At 43.3% G+C, this 22,466-nt stretch overlaps 1 protein-coding gene across 1 annotated transcript in view; it reads left to right on the top strand.

Annotated features, from left to right (window-relative positions):
- The window catches only part of Sh2d4b (SH2 domain containing 4B), a 98,772-nt gene that overhangs the window by 32,434 nt on the left and 43,872 nt on the right, over nt 1-22,466 (top strand). The window contains exon 4 of the mRNA XM_036198623.1: nt 17,505-17,652. Coding sequence (XP_036054516.1) covers nt 17,505-17,652 — 148 coding nt within the window. The remainder of the gene's footprint in view (nt 1-17,504; nt 17,653-22,466) is intronic.

The following is a 22,466-nucleotide window of genomic DNA, read 5'->3' as shown; positions in this document are numbered from 1 at the left end:
GTTTGTGTGTAGTGCGTGTGTGTGTGTGTGTGTGTGTGTGTGTGTGTGTGTGGTGTGATGTGTGTGTGTGTGTGTGTGTGTGTGTGTGTGTGTGTGGTCTTTCTTTCACACACCACTCTTCATTGTGGAAATCCCAGGAAGTAGTGAAGATGTGCTGAAATGTTGTCTCAGAAGGATTTTCTGCTGGGATGAATATGGCTGGCAGCAAATCCTTTGCCAATTTTCCTTTTTTTTTTTTTTTTTCCCCCTGAGACAGGGTTTCTCTGTAGCTTTGGAGACTGTCCTGGAACTCGCTTTGTAGACCAGGCTGGCCTCGAACTCACAGAGATCCACCTGAATCTGCTTCCCAAGTGCTGGGATTACAGGCGTGCGCCACCACTGCCCAGCGCCAATTTTCCTTTTAGAGGTGGGGTATTCCTTTCCCTTTAAGTCTGTATTGGCCTTGAGAAAAGCTTTGATGTGTGGAGTGTAATAGAAACAATTCTTTATAACTTCTATTTAAAACCCTTTTGCAAATAGTTGATTTAACTGATTATTTATTCTGTGACATAGTCCCACTATATAGTCCAGGCTAACCTGAAACTTGCTGTGTAGCCCAGCTAGCCTCAAACTCAAAATCTTTCTACCTTAGTCTTTTGCATGAGCACTGAGATCACGATGGCTGTATAAAAATCAAGAATTTTTTTAAACAAAGGATTTAAATATACAAACAAATTTAACTCAGAAATGCAAAACAAACAATATTTTCCATTTTTGCTTTGTATTTAAAGCATACCAATGTTTATAAAACTACTAAGGTTTCACATGCCCATATTTTTCCCTTTTATTAAAAAAAGATTTATTTATTTGTGTATGTGTACATTTGCACAAGTTCATGTGCACAGTGTGTGCAGAGGCCAATGGGAATCTGATCCCCTGTAACTGGATTTACAGGTGGTTGTGAACCACCATGTGGGTGCCAGAAATGAACCCAGGTCCTCTGCAAGAACAGTAATCCTTTAACCAGCTGGGCATAGTGGCATATGTCTTTAATCCTAGCATTCAGGAAGCAGAGGCAGGTGGGCCTCTGTGTGTTCGAGGCCAGCCTGGTCTATGCAGTGAGTTCTAGGATAGCCAGAACTGTGTGAGAGAGCCAGTCTACAAACAAACAAACAAATTGCACCCCTTTAGCCCCTGGACCATCCCTGTAGCCCCTTGTCTTACTTTTTATAGATTATGTCATTATTAATATAAATTTAGTGCTCAATTGCTTAAAAATTTATTCACATTAATGGATTTATAAATTCAAATAAGCAAATTGTGTTTTAGTATTTCCTAATTTTTCCTGGTTGAATAAAGGGTATTTTCAGTTTGGGTTAGGATAAAATGAAAAGGGAACATCTTTGGCTAGATTTCCTGTATGTACAAGGTACTTGGGTATATTCTGTCCATGCCCCTTTTGGGGACAGCCTGCAGGAGACCCAAGCTTCTACTTATACCTCTTGTAGTGTTCACTTGTGGAGCTGCTCATAAATAGTCCTATACCCCAAGCTACCCTGTTGAAAGGAAGCCTGTGCAACTATGTGGAGGGTATTAAAGCAGGCAGCACATGCTGAATCCCCCCTTTTTCTGTCAGTCAATCCCAGGGAATGAGCTCAGCTAAGGATCCAACCTCAGCTGATACTGTGTGGTACAAAAGAGCCATCTAACCAAGCTCTGCCTGAATTATTAACCTACAGAATCCCAAGTGAATGAAGTGTTAAGTTGTTGAGCAGTTTGTTTTCTTGTAGTTTATTTGCAGCAGTAAAGAACCCAAACGAGGGATTTGTGTATCAGGTTAGAGAATGACTTGGATTATTTTTATTGCATCTTTTGATGTTATGATTCCAACATTCACAATGTGGGAATGCAATAACCACTTTTATTATTTATATATTATATTTGGGAAGTGAGGGAGCAGGGATAAACTACTTTCTCTTAAGAAACTTACAACAAGGAAGAGACTGAGTAACTCTTGCCCCAACCACACCCAGAGGACTAGAATATGGCATATAGAATACCTTCAGGAGTCTGATATGAACAAAAGTAGAGAGCTGAGGAGGTAAGTGGGAGAAAGGAAGGTCTGCTGGTGGATGAGAAAAAAAGCCTGTGATAGATGGAATCAGACATAAGCCCAGAAGGATAGGTTGTGGAGTCTTTGAACATTACTTTTAAAAGTGTGGGCAAAAAACGATGTCTTGTTATGTAGGGGCATGACTGGGTTAATTTTAGGATGCTGGAGACAATATAATTCCAGTTATATAGCTTCAGGAAAAGAGGTCAGTTAGGAGATTTTTGCAATGGTTAAATATGAAGTTGAGATGGACTCTGTGACTATAGCAGAAAAGAAAGGTTGGACACAGAAACATTGGTGGTGGCTCAATTAGTAGGGTGTGGTGGGATTGCAGTAAAAAGTGAAGACTTATCTGTACAGGCTGAGGGCTGGGTAGATGGTAGCAGTGGAAGCTGGACATAGGTGTGGACTTGAAGGGGAATCGACATGCTTGGGTCAGCCATGCAGAGGTTTCAGTTCTGTAGAAGAGAGTTGGGGTGGGTGGAGGCTAGAGAGGAGAGAATCTGAGAAACTTATGGTTGATAGAGGATGGGCTTGCTTGGGATGGTATGCCTTGAGGGTATAGGCAGCTTCTTCTAATTTTCTAGGTTGTTGAAAAGATAATGCCGACAATTTACTTTAAAAAATGGAAAAAGAAAAGTAAATCACATTATCTTTATATGGGCTTGCAATGGAAGGCCCACATGGAACAAAATGCAAATTGGTCATCTGTGTTTAAAAAGCATCTCTGATTCAGCTGTGGCTCAGTAGTAGAACATTTGCCCAGCATGCTCATAGCTCTGCTTCCAAACAGTAGAGCCTGGCAACAAACAAACCAAAACAAAAACATACAACAGAAAACCATTTTCTTGTGGGTTGGAAAAAGGGTTGAGTTTAAGAGCCCTGTGACTGCTCTTCCAGAGACCCCAGGGTTGATTCTCAACACCCACATCTCTATGTGAGTACTAACAACAATCTGTAACTCCAGTTCTAGGTGGTCTTCTGACCTTTGTGGATGCTGCCATGCATGTGATACAAAACATACCTGCAGGCAAAACAAATATATACATACAATAAAGGTGAGGGGGAAAGGCACACAAAAAACCCAAAACAAAACAACCCCCATACCAGTCCATACCAATCCACTGTCTTCTGACTGGTGCCTTTAGAATGCAATATACATGCATATGAAAATGCTTCTTTAGTAAAAGGAGATCCTGGGGCCAGATACTTACTGCACCCTGCTACTCTTTTCTCAATTATAAGGCCACTTCTGGACGTTTCTCCTGCTCAAGATCACAGAACAAGACACACCGAGAACACTGCTCTTTCTCTGTTCTCTTCACTTTTCTCTTGACTTCCAAGTCCCTTGCCAATCCCCAACCTTATCCCATTTTCCTTATTTGAGGCCACTCTGGTTTTACTGTCCCCCACCCCCTTTACTTTTAGGTTAGTTCATTTTAATGACTGGATGACATCCTCACCGAATGTTAATGTCTTGGTCCCAATAAGATCATAAATGGTAGTTAAACTTTCCATTTCTCATTTCACTTTCCTCTTGAAAATTGAAGACTTAGGGCTGGAGATATATTGAGTGATTAAGAATAGATGCTCAGCTGGGCAGTGGTGGTGCATGCCTTTGATCCTATCACTCGGGAGGCAGAGGCAGGTGGGTTTCTGGGTTTGAGGCTAGCCTTGTCTGTAGCACGAATCTTAAAAGTTCTTATTAATAAAATCAAACCTGGAGCTGGGTATTGGGGTGAATGCTGGAAGATCAGAGCAGCAGAATAAGCCACAGCCACCTCACCTTGCCATTTCCTCAGCTGATCCTGTTTCCTCAAACTGGAAGCTTCTGACTCCTCATCCAAATGGATCTCAGCTGAACTGCTGCTCAAAAGCCTAAAAGCTTAACCACCACTAGTTCCCAATCCTCACGCCTTATATACCTTTCTCCCATCACTTCCTGGGATTAAAGGCATGAGTCACCATGCCTAGCTGTTTCCAGTGTGGCTTTGAATTCACAGAGATCCAGATGGATCTCTGCCTCTGGAATGCTAGGATTAAAGGTGCGAGTTCCACCATTTTCTGGCCTCTGTATCTAGTGGCTGTTCTGTTCTCTGACCCCAGGTAAGTTTATTAGGGTGCACAATATTTTGGGGAATACAATATCACCACAGTGGTCTACAAAATTAGTTCCAGGAGAGCTAGAGATATACAGAGAGAAATTATGTCTTGAACCTCACTCCTAGGAAAAAAAAAGAAAGAAGGAAGGAAGGAAGGAAGGAAAGAGCACTGGCTGCTCTTCCAGAGAACTGGAGTTTGATTTCTAGCACACACATAGTAGCTAACAGCCATCTGTAACTCTAGTTCTCAGGGATACAACACCCTCTTCTGGCTTCCTCAGGCACTGAACACAGTGATGCAAAGACATAAAAGAAGACAAAACACCCATATACATAAAATTAAAAGAAATAAAAACTTTAAAAACATTGTAGTACCTTCACAAGGCGGTCAAGAATACAACAACATGACCTGGCTCACCTTCTCCCTCTCATGGATTATAAACCCTGTTGTCTTTGCTAGTCATTAATCCACGTTGCATTTAAGGACTACCTATGGCCAGACCCTGCCCTGTGACTTGGAGAGGGAGGATGAATAACATTGTTCCAGCCCTGTTGTTCTGGAATGTAGCCTCTCACAGGGTACAGTGGCACATAGGGACAAGAATACAGCAAAAATGTTGATGTCTTCCAGAAAAAGAATTTGTCTCTATGACTTTTCCTGCTGGGGTTAGGTAGAACCAAGTCTCAGCAGTATGCTGTTACTGACAGGTTATCGAGAGAAGGGGGATTGAATAATTTCAGAGGGCCTTGGGTAGCCAGCACAAGACAGTGTCCTTCCTGGGTGGAATGTGGGTATTTGTGTGGTTGACTCTTGGTTGAGTTGGCCTTTGACTGCTCAACTTAGTAAGATGGACTTTTTCTTCAGTGATCTTAGACTGGCCCAACAGTTCTGATGGTTTCCACAACAATGGGGATGTTTAGGTAATTTTAGCTGTGAGAGTTGCCATTTTAGTGAGTCCTTGAGGAGAAAGATGCAATTCTGTGGATTTGTAGTTGCAAACTGTTTTCTTTATTGTCTCCATCTTTGTGAAGAGGTTTGCCTTTGTCACACTGAATGGCCAGTCATTTTCCTTTGAGAGGTGAGGTTGCTGTGGACCACTGGCTCCTGGGTAGTGTCCCACTCTCAAGAGGAGAAAAGGCTGAACAATGACACTGTTGTTTAACGTTCTGCTTCCCGTCACCCACAGCTGGCTTGTGTAGGAACTTCACATTGTAATTTGATGTGGGAAAATCAGCACACCAGTTCTGACCCTTTGGCCCTTCTCTAGAGTGCAATCTTCTCAATATGAGCTCAGTTGCCCCTGTCCCCCTTCTTCTACAATGAAGTCTGAAGCCCCCAGTGCTTCAGAACATAACTGCATTTGAAGGCAAAGTCCTTATAGAGGTAATTTTAGCTAAAATGCAATCTTTAGTGTTGGGTAGACCTGAATACAGTATGACTGGTGTCCTTCTAAGAAGAATAAATAGGACCCAGTGTGAAGCAGCAGGAAGATGGCTGCCTGCAGGCCAAGAGGAATCTTTAGAATGAACCAACCCTGCTGATGTGTGTTAGATCTGTGAGGAAACACTTTCTTATGTAAGCCATATAGGCAGCAATACTTTGTAACAGCAAGTTAATACAGTTTGAATCTGGAGCTCCTGGCTCTGATGGGAGGAGTCAACTGTCTATCTGGAAGATCCCTTTAGATGGGTGAGGGATCTGAAGTGTCTTGTGAACTGGGTGACAGTTGTCAGAGATCAAGGAGCCCAGAGGAGGAAAAAGAAATGCATTAGGTAAAATGTGAAGGGCTGTGCCAGTGTGAGGAGTGCCGCCCCTGATGCTGAGATTGTGGTGAAGGTGAAGGAGGGCTTTTAGTCAAAACAGTTTACTATATGCACTAGAGTTGGGAACAGTGTTTACAATGTTCTGTCGGTCAGGAACTGCCTTAGGATTTCCCATGTCAAAGCCACCCTACCCATGTCTATCTTTGAGGGATCTTAGCCAAAAAGCTGAGAAGCCACTGTCAGTGTCTATTGTAATCCCACATTTCGCTCACCTTGGATGTCCTGGTGGGTTGTCTGTGGCCCCTGTGGTGCCTGGATAACAGTCCCTTTGTTCCACGAGGGCTGCTCTGGTCACATTCTCTAGTCGCTTCCAGTTTTCGAACCCAGCTGTCTCTGGTAGCTTTCTTGCCTTGGTAACTTCTTCCACAGTCTTCATTTCAGCTCACTGCTCTCGTTGCCTTAAATGCTCCCTCTTCCTGGTTGTTCACAGGCATCCTTCCTTCTAGGTTATTATCTTAACCTTGGCTTTCTTTATCAGTCCTGTTTTCTGATTCCAACTCTTTCTTTTGAGTTGTAAATGCTAGAGTGACCTGAGACACCCTCTTAACCTGCTGTCTTTCAGTCACACCACTGGGTCCTGTCTATCTGTATGTAAATGTCCCCTCAGTATGAATACTTGAGTTTTGTCCTTAAGCCCTGTGCTCCTTAATCTCAGCATTTTATCACTCACAGCAACCTCCTATGTGTCAGATGCTTTTAAGCACACCCTCTGTAGAATTCTGACTTTTCCACTGTAGCCTCAATGAGTCACCATACTCAAATGGGCTGATGTGTATTGCAACACCTGGGCTTTTGTCTATGCTGTTCCTGCTGTCTGGAAAATGTCTTTCCCTGTACTCATTGGACTATGTTCTGCTTGTAACTTGGATGTCAGACCACTCGGCATCCTATGAAAATTCTTCTGGTCCCATGGCCTATGGTAGTCTCCTAGACATGGTCATACATACTGGTCATTATTTTGTGAAATTTCTTGAACTTTAACTTATTTGTTTGGTGTTCTCACCACCAGAAGGCAAGCTCTGAGTGAGGACCCTGTTTCTCATACTGCACCCACAGAAGGCCTGTTAGTCTCACAGATGCTCAGTAAGGACTTGATGAATGATTTAATAAAGCCATTTAGCTTCTTTAGCCTATAGACTCTAATTCTTAGAGAATGGGTCTTGATGTTTTTAGAAATACAAATTGATCATTGGAGAAAAGTCCTCAGTCAAAACTGTTTCAGATGCAATAGCAACAACAAAATGTCATCATCATTATTATTATTATTGTTATTTATTTTGTTTTGTTTTCAAGGCAGAGTTTCTCTGTAGCCTGACTGTTGGTTAAATTGGTGCTGGCAGAGGAGCGTGCTGGAGGAAAGTCACGAGCCATAGTTACCTTTTTAGAGCTTTATTGAGAGAGAGGGGAAAAGAGATAGAGAGAGAAAGAGAGAGGGAGAGAGAGAGACAGACACAGAGACAGTGAGAGAGACAGAGAGAGAGAGAGAGACCGCATGGAGGGAAGAGAACGGAAAGAGAAAAGGGAGACACATAGAGGATCCGCCTGCCTTTTAGGCTGGCCTGTGTCCCAGGATGATGATGTAATTAAGGACAGAACCCTTACATCCCAGACTTTCACTTATTATAAAAAAAGCAGGTAGATGGGAATAGGGGCATCGTTTGTCGGTTGTCTCATGGGGGAATGGAGAAGGGGAGTCTTCCAAGGTAGACAGGCATTGTGGGATGCTGTCTGTCATCCCTTTGCTCTGGAGACATGTATCCCTCTTGGCTGTGGCTGGGAACCTTCTGTCTGACAAGATGCTGGTGACATAGAAAAAAAACCTTAGAGAGAAAATCATTATTATTTTATGTTGGTAGATCCGGCCTGTCCAGATGGATTTTGAAACATGTTAAGCTATATCAGAGACAGATTATTTTAAAGCATCTCATAGTAATAGATGTTTACATTAAAGTTTTTTTTGTAGTGGACAGACACTTTTGGGTCTGGGGGTGTAAATACCTTTTAGCTGTTACAGTTTCTTACTTGATGATCTTTGGACTCCAGTTCTGTGGTGGTCCTGTATCATTTGCTGAACAGTGAGTTAGAACAGGCAACTGGAAAGAGAAAAGCTTATGGTACGTGAGAATTAATTTTTTTTGGAATTAGGGACAAGGCAAAGATCAGGGCCCTATCTGTATGCACATGAGAAACACAGGTGGTAACTTTGAAGTGAGACAATGAGCTCTTAACTTAGTTGGAAATCTTTTTTCATTAAGTAACTCTCAAATTGCAATTAAATCTGGTGAGGTAAGTAAGGCTGGCCTCTGTACCCAACAATAGAAAGGAGAAGTGACATCCTAAAACTCCCAGGACTGAGTCAATGGCTCTGGTATCCAGAAGGAAAGAAATGGATCGCTTCCCTGCTGCGTTCTGGATTCCCTGCTGTGTCTGTAGCCAAGCCTAGGTTTGCTGGAGGTCTTAGCTTGATGTACCCATGTGTCTTGGTGCCTGGGGCAGTCTGCTGACTGGTTGTCTTTCTAGGCCGCACTTTTAACACGGCTGTTGATGGCTGGGTAGGGCATTCACTAGCCTGTGGCCTTTTTCTCACTTAAAACAGGGACCCAAAAGATTTTGGGAGTCAGCGAGTGCCAGCACTTGGCAATTTTGTTTTCAGGCTTTTATCTCTTCTCTGGCACACCTTAAATGCCACAAATGACTCTTTTGCCCATGGGATCAGGAGCCTTGCTCTCCAGATGCTTAAGTTTTAGTTGGGGACGTCTGGGGAACAAGAGACTGATTTTACTCTGTGTCCTGAATTGTTTTTCCTCTGATGATTGGTGGCTTAAGGACAGCTTTTGGAAACCGATCCTTTTGGAAGACTTGTCTGAGGCTATAAGCTGATTTTTTTTTCTTTCTTTTTCTTTTCTTTTCTTTTTTTTGTTTGTTTTTGCTTAGAGCCATCCTGACTACTGTAAACTTAATTGTATTGATCTTAGCCACTTTCAGACCCATCTGTGCTTCTCAAGGCATTTTGAAAATGAGTGGGTGGAGTTAAGGTGAGTTAGGGCAAGAGTCTTAGAAGCTGCCCAAGCCCATCTATTTGAGCCCACCCACTGCCGGCAGAAGTCAGACAGAGCAGGTTGCATGTGGCAGACACAGAAGTGGGGAAGGAGAAGGGTTTAGAACTTTAACAGAAAGCTTGGAGATAAAGTAACTTTTTATTTGCTCGTTTGCTGGCAGAAGTTCCCGTGACTCTGTTATACAGCCAGATTTACCAGTACCACAAAGTTGTTATGCGGCCAGATTTACCGGTACCCACCCCATCTGCCAATATAAGTGCGTGGTATCCGCCCCTTTGTCCCATGGCTGTAGCTGAGAGAAAAATGAAAAATAAAAAATTAAAATAACAAACTGGGATCAGACTTCAACTTGGGCATCCCCGAGAGTGGAGAAAGATCTAAGAATCAGCTCAAGTTCCTGTCCTCTTCGTCAAGGGAATGTGAGATCTGTGACTGCGCTGCTGTTGGTCCACCAGGTAGACCCAAGATGACATTTTTCTTCTCATCAGGAGCAACAATATGCCTGCCGTTGCTAGCACAGCCTGAGGACAACCCCTAGGGTCTCCGTGGTATCTGTTGCAAAGAATATAGCTCAGACTACAGCCGTGAGAATGGTGGTAGCTGTATAAGAGTCCAGCAGAGGTGAGGGATGTGTGCGTGCTTGTGGTCTCCCAGTCTTGCAATCTCACTAGACAGGGGAGGAGGCCGTGGCAAGTGGCAGCAGTCAGTAGGTCCTTGGTTGGTGTATCCGAGTCAGCACCGAATGTTGGTTAAATCGGCGCTGCTCTTGGCTGGCTGCCTCCTGCGTCGGCCATGCTGGCAGAGGAACATGCTGGAGGAAAGTCATGAGCCATAGTTACCTTTTTAGGAGGGCTTTATTGAGAGAAAGGGAGAGAGAGAGTGGGAGAGAGGGAGAGAGAAAGACAGGGAGAGAGACAGAGACAGAGACTGTGCAGAGGGAAGAGAGTGGAAAGAGAAAAGGGAGACACATAGAGGGCCCATCCGCTTTTTAGGCTGGCCCACATCCCAGGATGATGATGTAATTAAGGACAGAACCTTTACACTGACTGTCTTGGAACTTGCTCTGTAGATCAGTCTGGCCTCTAAACTCAGAACTCAGAGATCCACCTGGCTCTGTTTCCTGAGTTCTGGGATTAAAGGCATGAGCCCCCACTACCTGGTGTCACTTTATGCTTATTCATGTTTTATTTGCATGTATGTTTGTGCACCATGTGCCTGTGGTGCCCATGGAAGCCAGAAGAGGGCATCAGGTTTCTTGGAGTTAGAGTTAAAGACTTGTGAGCTGCCATGTGGGTGCTGGGAATCGAACCTTGGTCCTATGGAAGAACAACCTGTTCTCTTAGCTGCTTAGCTATTTCTCCAGCCCCAAAATGTCATTTTTAAAAAATATAGGTTTAAGGATTTACAGTTATATTACCTTTATTTTTTTAGTCATTAATATAGTACCTAAAGCTAGAAAAAAAAAAATACAGCACATGGATAGAAAAAATGAGAGAGGAGACGTGATATAAGAAAACATCAAGACAGAGGCAAGACACTCAGGAATTTGGTGAGGGTGTAGGAAGGGGGCAGGCAGTGAGCTGGCTCAATCCAGAATCCCAGAGGTCCAGGATTTGGAGGCACCAGGTACTGTAAGTAGTAGTGCTGAGGACATGAGGTTCACTTGTTTTGTCCTCGTGATATTAAATCTATTCCTCCTTCCAACTTTGCAGGGGGTGGGAAGTAAAAAGAGAAAGTGTTAAGATTCTGATATCCTGCCCCTTGGTGCCACCCTGTGTCCTGACATAAAAGCCTCATTCTAAGGAAAAACTCCTCCCCACTCCCATCTCTCTTTCTCTCTTCCACTTTCCTTCTTCCCACAATGAGGTGCACACACCTCTCTTTTTCTCTGTTTCTGTCTTTTCTGTCTCTTTGTCTCCTATTATAATAAACCATTTCTGAGTGGATGTGGCGCCTGGGTGTGAATGACTTTCTACACACTGCAGTGCCCCCCCCCCCCCCCCATCTGCCCAGCATGTTTCCCTGCATGTGCATAATATATCATAACAGAAAGGCCTGAGCTATCAGGCAGAATGGAGAGAGATGTGTAGGGAAGAAAGATATTAAGGTCTGAACCTGGAGCAGTGGGATGATAGCTAGGGATGCCTCTAGGGTGTACAGGGAAGGTGAATAATTGTTTTGCAGTGCCTTTATCTCTAATAACAATCATAGCCACCTAACACCAGCTTGTTAGCTTTGTCCCAGCTACAGAATCTCTTGGTAAAAAAATACTGTGTTGGCCAGCAGGATGTGTCTGCTATCAGACTACCTGCTTGGAACCAGGGTTCAGCCACTGGGCTATAGGCTAATCTGACTCCATGAAAATGAATCCTGGAGTTACCGGTGTGTCTGGTTAAACCTCATTGTCACTAATGAGCTATGTGAACACATTTGTATCCTTCCACAATACGAGAATTTATTGAATAACAACTAATTCACAAGCTACATCACTATTGTTCACTTTAATTCACCATGTGCTACTATTACCAGAATTATTAAGATCAGAGACTGGGGTCTGCGGCTTTACCAAGTTAAGCTTGGCCACTCATTCTCAATAGGCTAATTAAACAGACAAATAATAGTAATAAGGAGATTTGTCTGATGAGGCCACACTGGGAAGAGGAACAAATAAAGAGGTCTAGTGGGATGGTCCCCACTCCATTCTCAGAGCCCTGACATGAGGTTCAGGTTTAAACAGAGGGTATGTGCAGCTAAGCAGCACCAGCTAAGGTGTAGGCTCACCTGTCATCCGCCCATCATTGTTGCCTTTCCTTCAGTTTCTCTTGCAAGGTAGTTGTCGGAACTGTGTGAGGGAAGACTCCAGCCTTTTCTTTCTCCTAGTGTGAGATCCCTGAAAATTCCAGTTTCTTGGGGACCATTGTTCCCATAGTCACATAGCCAAGGTGGAGGGGTACACATGTCTGTAGAATATCTTCATTCCTGCCAGGAGGTCTGTATACTGATCACTTGGTAGATCAACCACTGGTTCTTTTGTTTTAATCTTAATTATTAATATCAACTCTGAAATCACACTTTGCATTTCACATGGTAGAGTAGTGAGTATGAGCTACGAATGGCTTTGGACAGATCAAAGAGGCATGCGGGGTTCAGTGGAGGCAAAGAAGCTATCTAGATGTAAGGGAAAGTTTTAGCAGAGAACCAGATATGGAGTTTTACACACCATAGCTGTAGAGCTGTTCAAAGCACAGAGTGGTCAGATGTCAGGTAGCTGGCAGTTTTGAATATTATTTTACAATTGTCATAGGCAAGAGAAACTGCTTGAGCTGGAGCCTGAGGAACAAAGGCAGAAGTGCTTTGCTGTAGCAATTTTTCAGGATGAAACTTGTGACAAGTGATTGGGTGGTAGGTCAGTATGCCTTCTGTATCTTGGTCTTGTGTGCTCCTTTTTATAGCCTCAGGTGAGAAGCTTACATCTGGTATGACTGATAAACTCATGTACACTGTTTCCCATATGATTCCATATATTCACATGCACGATAATTTACTGGTACAAATGCATTATTTATTAGTTTATGCTTTGTGATGGTGGTTGTTTATTTGAATGAACAAGTTATAATGACATTGTGGTGGTTTGAAAGAAAATGGCCCCCAAGGAAGTGGCAGTATTAGGAGGTGTGGTCTTATTGGAGGAAGTGTGTCACTGTGGGGGTGGGATTGGAGGTCTGTTTTGCTCAAACTTCCCAGTTGTGCGATATTATTTTAACTAGGCAAAGATGTGTTACATTTATTTATGCTGCATTTGTTTAATGACATAAGAATGTGTTACATTTGTTTGTGCTGTATTTATTTAATTATGTAAAGATGTGTTGCATTCACCTTGCCTGCCTGAGGCACCTGACTGGTCTAATAAAAAGCTGAATGTCCAATAGGTAGGCAGGAGAGGGATAGGTGGGACTCATGGGTGAAGAGAATAAGTAGGAGGAGAAATCTAGGCTTGAAAGAAAAGAAGGAGGAGGGAATGAGGGAGAAAGAGTGGAACATGTCTGGGGCCAGAAGCCAGGCAGCCACTAGCCAGCCAGATAGACATGAGAAGCAGGAAAGTAAGATATACAGAAAGAACAAAAGGTAAAAAGCCTTGAGGCAAAATGTAGATAAAGAGAAACAGATTAAAATAAGAGCTAAGATAAGGCCAAGCATTTATAACTAGTAATACATCTCTGTGTCATGATTTGAGAGCTGGTTGGTGGCTCAAAAGAAAAAGCCTGGTATGCTTCCCTCAGTGTGACAGTCAGTTGACTTCTTGTTACCTGCAAGATGGAGCACTGTCAGCTCCAGCACCATGTCTGCCTGCATGTGGCCATGCTCCCCTTCATGATGATAATGGACTGAACCTCTGAAACTGTAAGTGAGCCACCCCAGTTAAATGTTTTCTTTATAAGAGTTGCTGTGTTTATGGTGTCTCTTCACAGCAATAGTAACCCTAACTAGATCAGTCATGTTATCTTACCACTTAGGCTTAGAGTATAGTAACTCAGGTCGAAACTGTTCTTTTGGGAATGGTCAGAGGGCTTAGCATGTAAATGTCTTGGCTACTAAGTCTGATGGCCTGAATCCCATCCCTGGTATCCACCATGTAGAAGGAGAGAACCAAGTCCCACAAACTGTTCACTGATCTCTACCTAAGTGCCATGTCATGCATGTGCCCCCCTGTAGTGGGTAGCCATTCTAGCCTTAGCCTGGAAGTTCCAACCCCCATTGAGGCTTCAGTAATGGTCACGCCTACAAGGCAGGTCTGAGAGAGGACGCTGAAGACCCAGGATCTTAAGGAGAGGGAGCTCTTGGAGCCTGGACCCTGGATGCTAGAGATAGACTGAGCAGAGTTCTCCAGAGAACACCGCCGGACTGTGCCATACCTTTGCTAGACCCTACAACCTACCTATCCCTTCATTTGTAAGTTGCGCCACAAAATAAACCTCCCTTTTAACTACGTGGAGTGGCCTTAATAATTTCACCAATAAACCCCCCCCCCCCATACAAGCATGCACACAAAGTAAACTTTAAAGATGTAATAAGAAACTCTTGTGTTGTGGAATATTACGTTAAGATGTGTTACATTCATTTATGCTATGGAACGTTTGTTTAATGATACAAAGATGTGTTGCATTCTTTTATGTTCATTTGTTTAGCTCTGTGAGAAAAGCTGGCTAGAAACAAGCCAAGTGAGGGCTAGGGCATTCATAAGTAAGAATAAGCCTCCCTGTGATTTACTTGAGAGCTTGGTGGCGGGGCCCACCCCCCAAAGAGTTAAAAAGAACAAAGATTAAAAAACAACCAACAACACTCTTGGTTCATAAAGTGCATTATTTCAAGGCTAGCACAGCCTGAAAGCTGTTATTCTATATAGTTTAAGACACAGCCTGGTGTCCACACTCATATACTGGGGAGAGGGACAGAGAGCATGTGAAATGAATAAACAGGGACCAGAGTTCGTGTAGGACCTTGTCTGGCCTTAGAAAACAGGGCTACCCCTCTCAGTCCTGCTGGGGAGAGAGCTGAGGAAGAAATTGACAAATAGGCATTTCAAATCATGACTTTGCATAAAGCATAAGGCCCAGGTTGGGGAATTTAAGCATATTTCTGCCTGCAGCGTGCTCACGGTTAACTCCTGTTCAGATACCACACAGGAAGAATAGAAGACTGGATAATTTCACAGAAAGTAGCTCCAAAACCTTCTGCCTGATGGTTCATCAAAGAAATGGCTGGTTCCTCCTGAAATGGCCACAGAGTGAAGCTCTTCTCTCAGGGAGGCTGGCTACAAACTTAGCTTCCCATTTAAGTCTGACTTACCTCTTCACTGTGAACAGACAGGGAGGGCATATCTGAAGAAAGCCTTCTTTTTCCAGGAATGGCAGGCACCAAGTCAAATAAATGCAACAACAACAACAAAGAAAACAGATCTCAGCCAGAGCAGAGGGAAATACAGAGGTCTCTGTCTTCAGAGAGCTAGGCTGTCTCTCTTCTGAAACAAATACAGGATGCAACCACATGAAAGAGACAGACAGCAAATAAGAATGAGGCCTTAAAAATCACACATGCCACAACAGGAAGAAAACAGCTCACGACTGCTCCAACAGTTGGAAGATAAAGTCAGTGACTTCAACCAGGAAGTAGAACAAGAAAAGACAAGATGTAGAAAACAAGAGAGAAAAGATGGGACTTTAGGAGACTGACTCAAGCTGACCAGAACTTGGCAAACAGGAGCCCTTATGAAAAGAGAAGCGAGAGAACTCATTCAGGCAAAGAAGAAGCATTGTACTGGACAGACACGAGGCTCTAGTCTGAAGAAAACCCTCAGTAAGGCACACCACGAAACAAGATACAACAAGACAAGGCATCATCAAGGCCAGCCTGCTCTACAAAAGCGAGTTTCAAAACAGCCAGTACTGTTACACAGAGAAGCCCTGTCTTTAAAAGAAAAAAAAAAAAGAAAAGAAAAGAAAAAGAAAAGGCAAAAGCCCTCATATAGAGGCTGGATAAGTCGACTCAATGAAAGGAAAAGAGTCCTAAGGTCATGCAAAAGAGCCAGAGACACACCTGCTCCCACTGTTAGGAGTGTGACAAAAACACCACGCTAACAGCCATATATATCATATACACAGAGTTCCTGGGGCAGACAGATCCATGCAGGCCCCATGCTTGCCACTGCAGCCCATATGAGCCATGCCTAGTTGATTCAGTGGCCGTGTTCTGCCCCTTTCTGAAGGGAAATGGAGGGGGAGTGGAGGGAGGGGAAACTGTGGTTAGGATATACTATATAAGAGAAGAACCTATTTTCAATTTAAAAAAAAAAAAGAAAAGAAAATGCCTTAGAATACCCATGGTAACGAGACTGTAGATTTCCAGGGAGAAAACAAGTACCCTATGCAGCAGATGAAACAGTGACTAATACTGGAAGACAAGGTAGCAATGTTTTTAATTAATCAGGTTCTGTGCTCAGCTAAATCAGTAGTTGACTGTGAGGCTGGCGTAGCAATGTTTTCAGGCAAACACTCAGAAAGTGGCTCTGTATATTCTGTGATAAGTGGCTTCAGAAGGAAGGCAGTGATATAGGGCTGCATCTCAGAGAAGGTTCAGAGGTGGGCCCTGGGGTATGGATGGACAGGTATCTAGGAAGTGCCCAGCACAGACCCAAAGAGAATGAAGAATGGCTCCCAGGGGAAGGGTGTCCCTCTGAAAAAGAGAGCGATACTATGTTTATAAGAACTCATATGTGGTTTAATTCAGACAAAGCTTACAATACTTGATAGGAGTTTGGGAAAATTCCATATTCTGCTTTAAGATGAAGCCATTATTAAGCCAGGGGAAAAAAACAGCTATGGCAAAGGTACATGAAAGAAAAGCCTGTTCCCTGCCACATTTTACATAATTTAAGATGCCATTAATCATGGAAACATATCATTGTGAAAAGGAAAAAAACCTGTTCTTAGTAGAAAGGAAAGTTGTGAGTTATACAGCACATGCAAGAAGAAGCAAGTATGTTAAAAGGTTTAAAAACATACTCTTTATATTTGATGAAATGAGCAACATATTTGGCTTGCAATATGGCTGTTCACTGCTGTTTAAGACTCATGTAACAAAAATCAAAGGAAGAATTTAATTTTTAGAATTGGTAAATCAAGAATGAACAATATTAGGGGACAGAGATGGCTGACTCGGACAGTAAAGAACTTGCCACACAAGCATGGGGACCTGAGTTCCGTTTCCAGCACCTGTGTAAAATATAAGGCTCAATGATGCATTGGAATTGGGGAAGAGATTTAGTGAACTATTTTTCATTAGCCATAAATGCTCTTTTCATGTAAACAAGGGTAGGAACACACACACACACACACACACACACACACACACACACACACACACACACAACCTTTTCTTAACTTGTAAGTGGGAGTTGCAAAAAACAAGAGATTTAAGACCAGGAGACCTATGGTCTTATCAATACTATATCCAGATTGGTCAAGACATCCCTCTCTGTCTAGAAAGATCAGACACTTCTCTCTGAACCTGGACTCCTTCTTGACTTCCAGTGGAAGCAAGTCTGAAGATGGCTCAATCTTCTTATCTTTGCAGAAAGCTTTATAGCTTACAAATTGCTGGGCTGGGGTATAAACAGTGGTGGGAACTTGTTTAACATGCATGAGGCTCTAGGTTTAATCCCATGCACTGCAAAACAGCAAATAAAATTAGCTCAGTATACCAATCCATTTGGTCCTTACCAAGTGTGACTATCACATTTCAGTTTTCTAAGGACCAAGAGTGGAGTAGTAACTGCTGGCCACTCTACTCCAAACAGCTCAGCTTGACTAGCTGCAGAATCCCACAAGCAGTTCCACATTCTAATGCCATTCTGTCTTAATAATTTTTCAGAGGAAAGAGGAAGAAGAGAGGAGGCGAGGAGAAGAACAGATTCGCCTCCAGGAGGAGCAGAGAGCCAAGGAACTCTACTGGACCCTGAAGCAGGCCCAGATGCACTGCCAAGCCAGTGAGAGGGAGGAGCGTGAGTGGGAAGAACAGTGTGAGTTGAGCTGTGTCCGGGGCCCGGAGGCCTGCCCCACTTTTCCCACCCAGCTGTTCCCACTGTGTATATGATATCATTTCAACCTCCTTCCCCACCACTCCAGGCTTTACCCCACCACTCATGCGCATGGCCCTGCTGGGATAAGGGCTGCACACTCAAAGAGCTTATGCACCTGCCCTGGAGATGTCTTACATTAAAGAATGAAGCATTACATTTATTCAGTTGCCAATAATTTCCTGGCTCTATGCTGTTGTTTGACTTACTGTTCTATTGCTGTGAAGAGACACCATGACCAAGGCAACTCCTATAAAAGAAAACATTTAATTGGGGACTTGCTTACAGTTTTACAGGATTAGTCCATGACCATCATGGCAGGAAGCAAATAGGTATGGCACTAGAGTAGTAGCTGAGAGCTTTAAATCCTGACCTGCAGGAAGCAGGCAGAAGTGGGGCCAGGCAGAGACAGAAATAGAGAGACAGACAGAGACAGAGAGATAGACAGATATAGAGACAGACAAACATACACAAAGGGGTAGGGGAGATAGAGAAAGAGATAGATAGATAGATAGATAGATAGATAGATAGATAGATAGGTAGAGAGAGAGAGAGGGAGAGGGAGGGAGGGAGGGAGGAAGGGAGGGAGAGAGAGAGAGAGAGAGAGAGAGAGAGAGAGAGAGAGAGAGAGAGACGAGCGCCTGGCACGGACTTTTGAAACTCTAAGCACACCCCCAGTGACATACTTCCTCCAACAAGACCATACTTCCTGTGGTGGTTTGAAAGAAAATGACCCCCATAGGCCCATAGGGAGTAGCACTATTAGGAGGTGTGGCCTTGTTAGAGGAAGTCACTGGGAGCTGGCTTTGAAGTTTCAGATGCTCAAGCTGAACTAGTGGTTCACTGTCTCTTCCTGTTGCCTGTGGATCCAGATGTAGAACTCTCAGCTACCTCTCCAGCATCATGTCTGCTTGCATGACACCATGCTTCCTGCCATGATGATAATTGAATATGTCTCTGAACTGTAAGCCAGCCCCAATGAAATGTTTTCCTTTATAAGAGTTGCTGTGGTCATGGTGTTTTTTCACTGTAACCCTAACTATCAAAACTCTAAGACACGCCCCAATCCTTCCTAAGTGGTTCCATTAACCGCTGGCCAATCATTCAGACATATGAGCCCATGGAGGCATTCTCATTCAAAGCACCACAGCTGTGCTCTGGGGACTTCAGATATTGATACTTACAAGCCTTATGTTAGAGGTACTTCCCATCAGAACAGATAATAGATACATGGACTCAGGGATTTGAAGAAGGAATATGGCAGGTACTGTTGGAGCACAGGGTTGGCTGTCCTAGTGTTTTCCAAGGGAGTAGTACGAAGTGAACCCTGGTGGTGGCTTAGGAATTATTGTGGCAAAGAGCACTGTGTGTGTGCGTGTGCGTGTGCGTGTGTGCGCGCGTGGGTCCCTATGGGGGTCAGAAAGGATGTCAGATCCCCTGAAGCTGGAATTACAGGTAGCTGTGAATGTCCTGACATGGGTGCTGGGAACTGATCTCTGGTCCTCTTCAAGAGCAGCAAGCATTCTTAACCACACAGTTGTTTCTCCATCCCCAAAGAGAGCACCTTAGATGGTGGCCAGCATGTACACAGTGCAGACTAAGAAACACCGTGTATGGAACCTCTGGAGAGTATCTGATGCAAGAAGTCAAGTGGGGAAAACCATGTGGAACCAAGTTTGAAGGGTGACATTATTTTTTTGTTTTGTTTTGTTTTGTTTTTTTCCCCCAAGACAGGGTTCTCTGTGTAGCTTTGCGCCTTTCCTGGAACTTGCTTTGGAGATCAGGCTGGCCCTCGAACTCACAGAGATCCACCTGCCTCTGCCTCCTGAGTGCTGGGATAAAAGGCGTGCGCCACCACGGCCCCGCTGAAGGGTGACATTGTAATAGGTGCCCAGGAGTTCCTGAGTCCAGGTATGCTGCCGCATGTGTACAGATATGACTCTTAAGATGTTTTTACTTACAGAGACCAGACACCAAGGAGTAACACACAAGGCATGGTCACATAGGAAGCCTCAGGATCAGAAAGGGTAGGAGTGAGGGTAAGAGCCAGGCAGAAACATTTATTGTGATTGCAGGAAAAGTAAGACACAGCCTTAGGATTGGCTGATGTGAATGGCTCCATGGCTGTTGAATGTAGGCACTGACTCCAATTGTCTGTATCTGGTCTCTAGGATAACTCAGACAGATGAATGCTGTCCCAGGTGTAATGGCCAGGTGTAAAAGCTTTTTCACTAGAGGCAGTGGCCTCTGATTGGATGGTTTGCTTATGAAAGGCAGGTCCTTTACTACGTCTAGTAGCTGCCTGGCCTTGGGAGAGAGGGACAGCCCTCTAGGATCAACAAGGGTTCAAATGTCAAAGCATCAGTAAAAACAAAATAGTAGACATGCTTGACCAGTGCAGGTGGGCAGGACCCTTCTACAGCTGAGTGTGTGAATCTGTTAGGTTGGAGAGAGAATGAATGGGGTGGCATGGGGTGGGTGGATGTTTGCAATCTGCATTACAGATACTGCAACTAGAGACCACAGTAGGAGCAGAGAGGTGAGAGCCCTCTGCTAGACAGCCTCTTGCCTCTCTGTATGCCTTGACTATGTGAATATATGCTAGGTTCATTAAATTGACCTTTTAGAAAAATTGACATATAATTTACATTACATATCACAAAATTCTTCATTTTAGAATGTAGAATTAAGCTTTTTTTTAAAGTATACTCACAAAACTGTGTAACCCTCTCACCATTTAATCATAGAAAATTTTATCACCTCAGAAAGTAATGTCACCATAGGCAGTGGTTCCCCCAGTCTTGCCTCCAAACCACTAATCTAATGAGTTTCTCTGGATTTACCAATTATAGACATTCCATAGAAATAGAAAGATATAGAGGCTGGAGCCATGGCTCAATAGTTAAGAGCACTGGCTGCTCTTGTAGAGGACCTGAGTTCAGTTCCCAGCACCTTCATGATGGCCTACAATCCTCTGTAACTCTAGGTCCAGGGATCTGATTCCTTCTACTAGCACCTCAGAGCCCCGAGCCTGCAATTACTACATAGAGATGTATGTGGACAAAATACTTAGACACATATAATAAAATGGGAAAAAGAAAAACACATTATGTGGCATTTTGTGTCTAACTTATTTAACTTAGCAAGTGTGAAGCTCCCTCCATGTGATAACATCTGTCATAACCTCACCTCTTTTTTATGGCTGTATAATAATCTAGTGCATGTATATATCAGTTTTATTTCTCCATTTAGAGACAATAAACATTGGGTTGTTGGAGCTATTATGATTACTGCAATGAATATTTACATATGCACATTTTTGAAGATGTACTTTTAATTCTCTGGAATTACACTTAGGAGTAAAATTTCTGGGTCATATGGAGATCAAGTTTAACATTTTGCTGAGCTGCCACACTGTTTTCCAAGGTGATTGTATCGTTCATGTTCCTACCAGAGTTGTCTGAGGGCTTCACTTTCAGCGCAGCCCCCACCGCCACCTCAGCACTTGATGTGGGTGCTTGGAACTGATTGTGGGTCCTCTGAAATAACACCCATTGCTTTTAACGCCTGGGACATCTCTCTAGCCCCCTCCACTTTCCTGGCAGTGTCCTTTGAAATGTAAACGTTTTGGATTCTGAGGAAGTCCCATTTTCTTATTTTCTTTTGTCACTTGTGATTTTTGTAACATTGAAGAAACCAGTTGTTTACTCCCAGGCAGAAGTGACTCACCCATTTCTCTTGTGAGAGATTTATAGTTTTGGCTTTTATGTTTAAGCCTCTGCAGTGTTTTGAGTTAATTTTTGTGTGACAGGACATTCCTGATTGATTCAGTTGTCAAAGTAGCATTTGTTGGAAGGGCAATTTTTTCCCTTTCACTCTCTTGGCACTCTTGTAGAAATATTTACTCAAACTATGTCTGCCCCACCCTCTGGGCTCTCAGCTCTGTTCTGCTGGCCTGTCTTCTATTCTCATGCCAGTAGCCATCTTGGTGATGGGAGCCTGGCAGTCAGCTTTCTTCCATAGCTGTTCTTCTTTCTTGGGATTATTTTGGTTATCCTGGGACCCTTTTATTTCCATACATATTTTAGGAGCAGCGGGTCTAGTTCTGAAATGATGGCAGCTGGGATTTAATAGAGGTGGCATTGCTTTTGTGTTTCAATTTGGAGAGTATTGTCCTCTTCACAATACTTAGTGCCAGGCCTAATGGGATAGTGCCTGAAGTACTAGCGGAAGTTCAAGGCCAACCTGCCTACATAGCAAGTTCAAAGACATGCTCAGCTCACATACTGAACCCCTGTTTCTAAACAAGCAAACAAACAAACAAACAAACAAACAAACAAATAAATAGTAGGCCAGGGCGGTGGCCTGAAAAGATGGCTCAGTGAGTAAGAATATTTACTGTTCTTCCCATAGGACTTCAGTTTGATTTCTAGCATCTGTGTCAGGTGGTAATATGCACACACAGGCACATACATACACATAATTAAAGTAATGAAAATAAATCATATGAAAACCCTAAGTGGTAGGGATGTTGCCTAGCAAGTGTGAGGCCCTGGGTTAAATCTTCAAGATTAAAAAAAAAATAACTTTCCAGTCCTTGAAAACAAGACAGAATTTCATTTAAATCTTATTTAATCTCCTTTAATAATATTTCATAACTATGCCCTTGTTTCGATGAATTTATTCCTGAAGTGTAAATGGAATGTATATAGATTATACATTGGGCTTTTGTATATTGATCTTGTATGCTGACCTCT

This window comes from Onychomys torridus, chromosome 9 (assembly GCF_903995425.1).
Source record: "Onychomys torridus chromosome 9, mOncTor1.1, whole genome shotgun sequence".
NCBI classification, from domain to species: Eukaryota; Metazoa; Chordata; class Mammalia; order Rodentia; family Cricetidae; genus Onychomys; species Onychomys torridus.
This window is presented reverse-complemented; position numbering and strand designations above follow the sequence as displayed.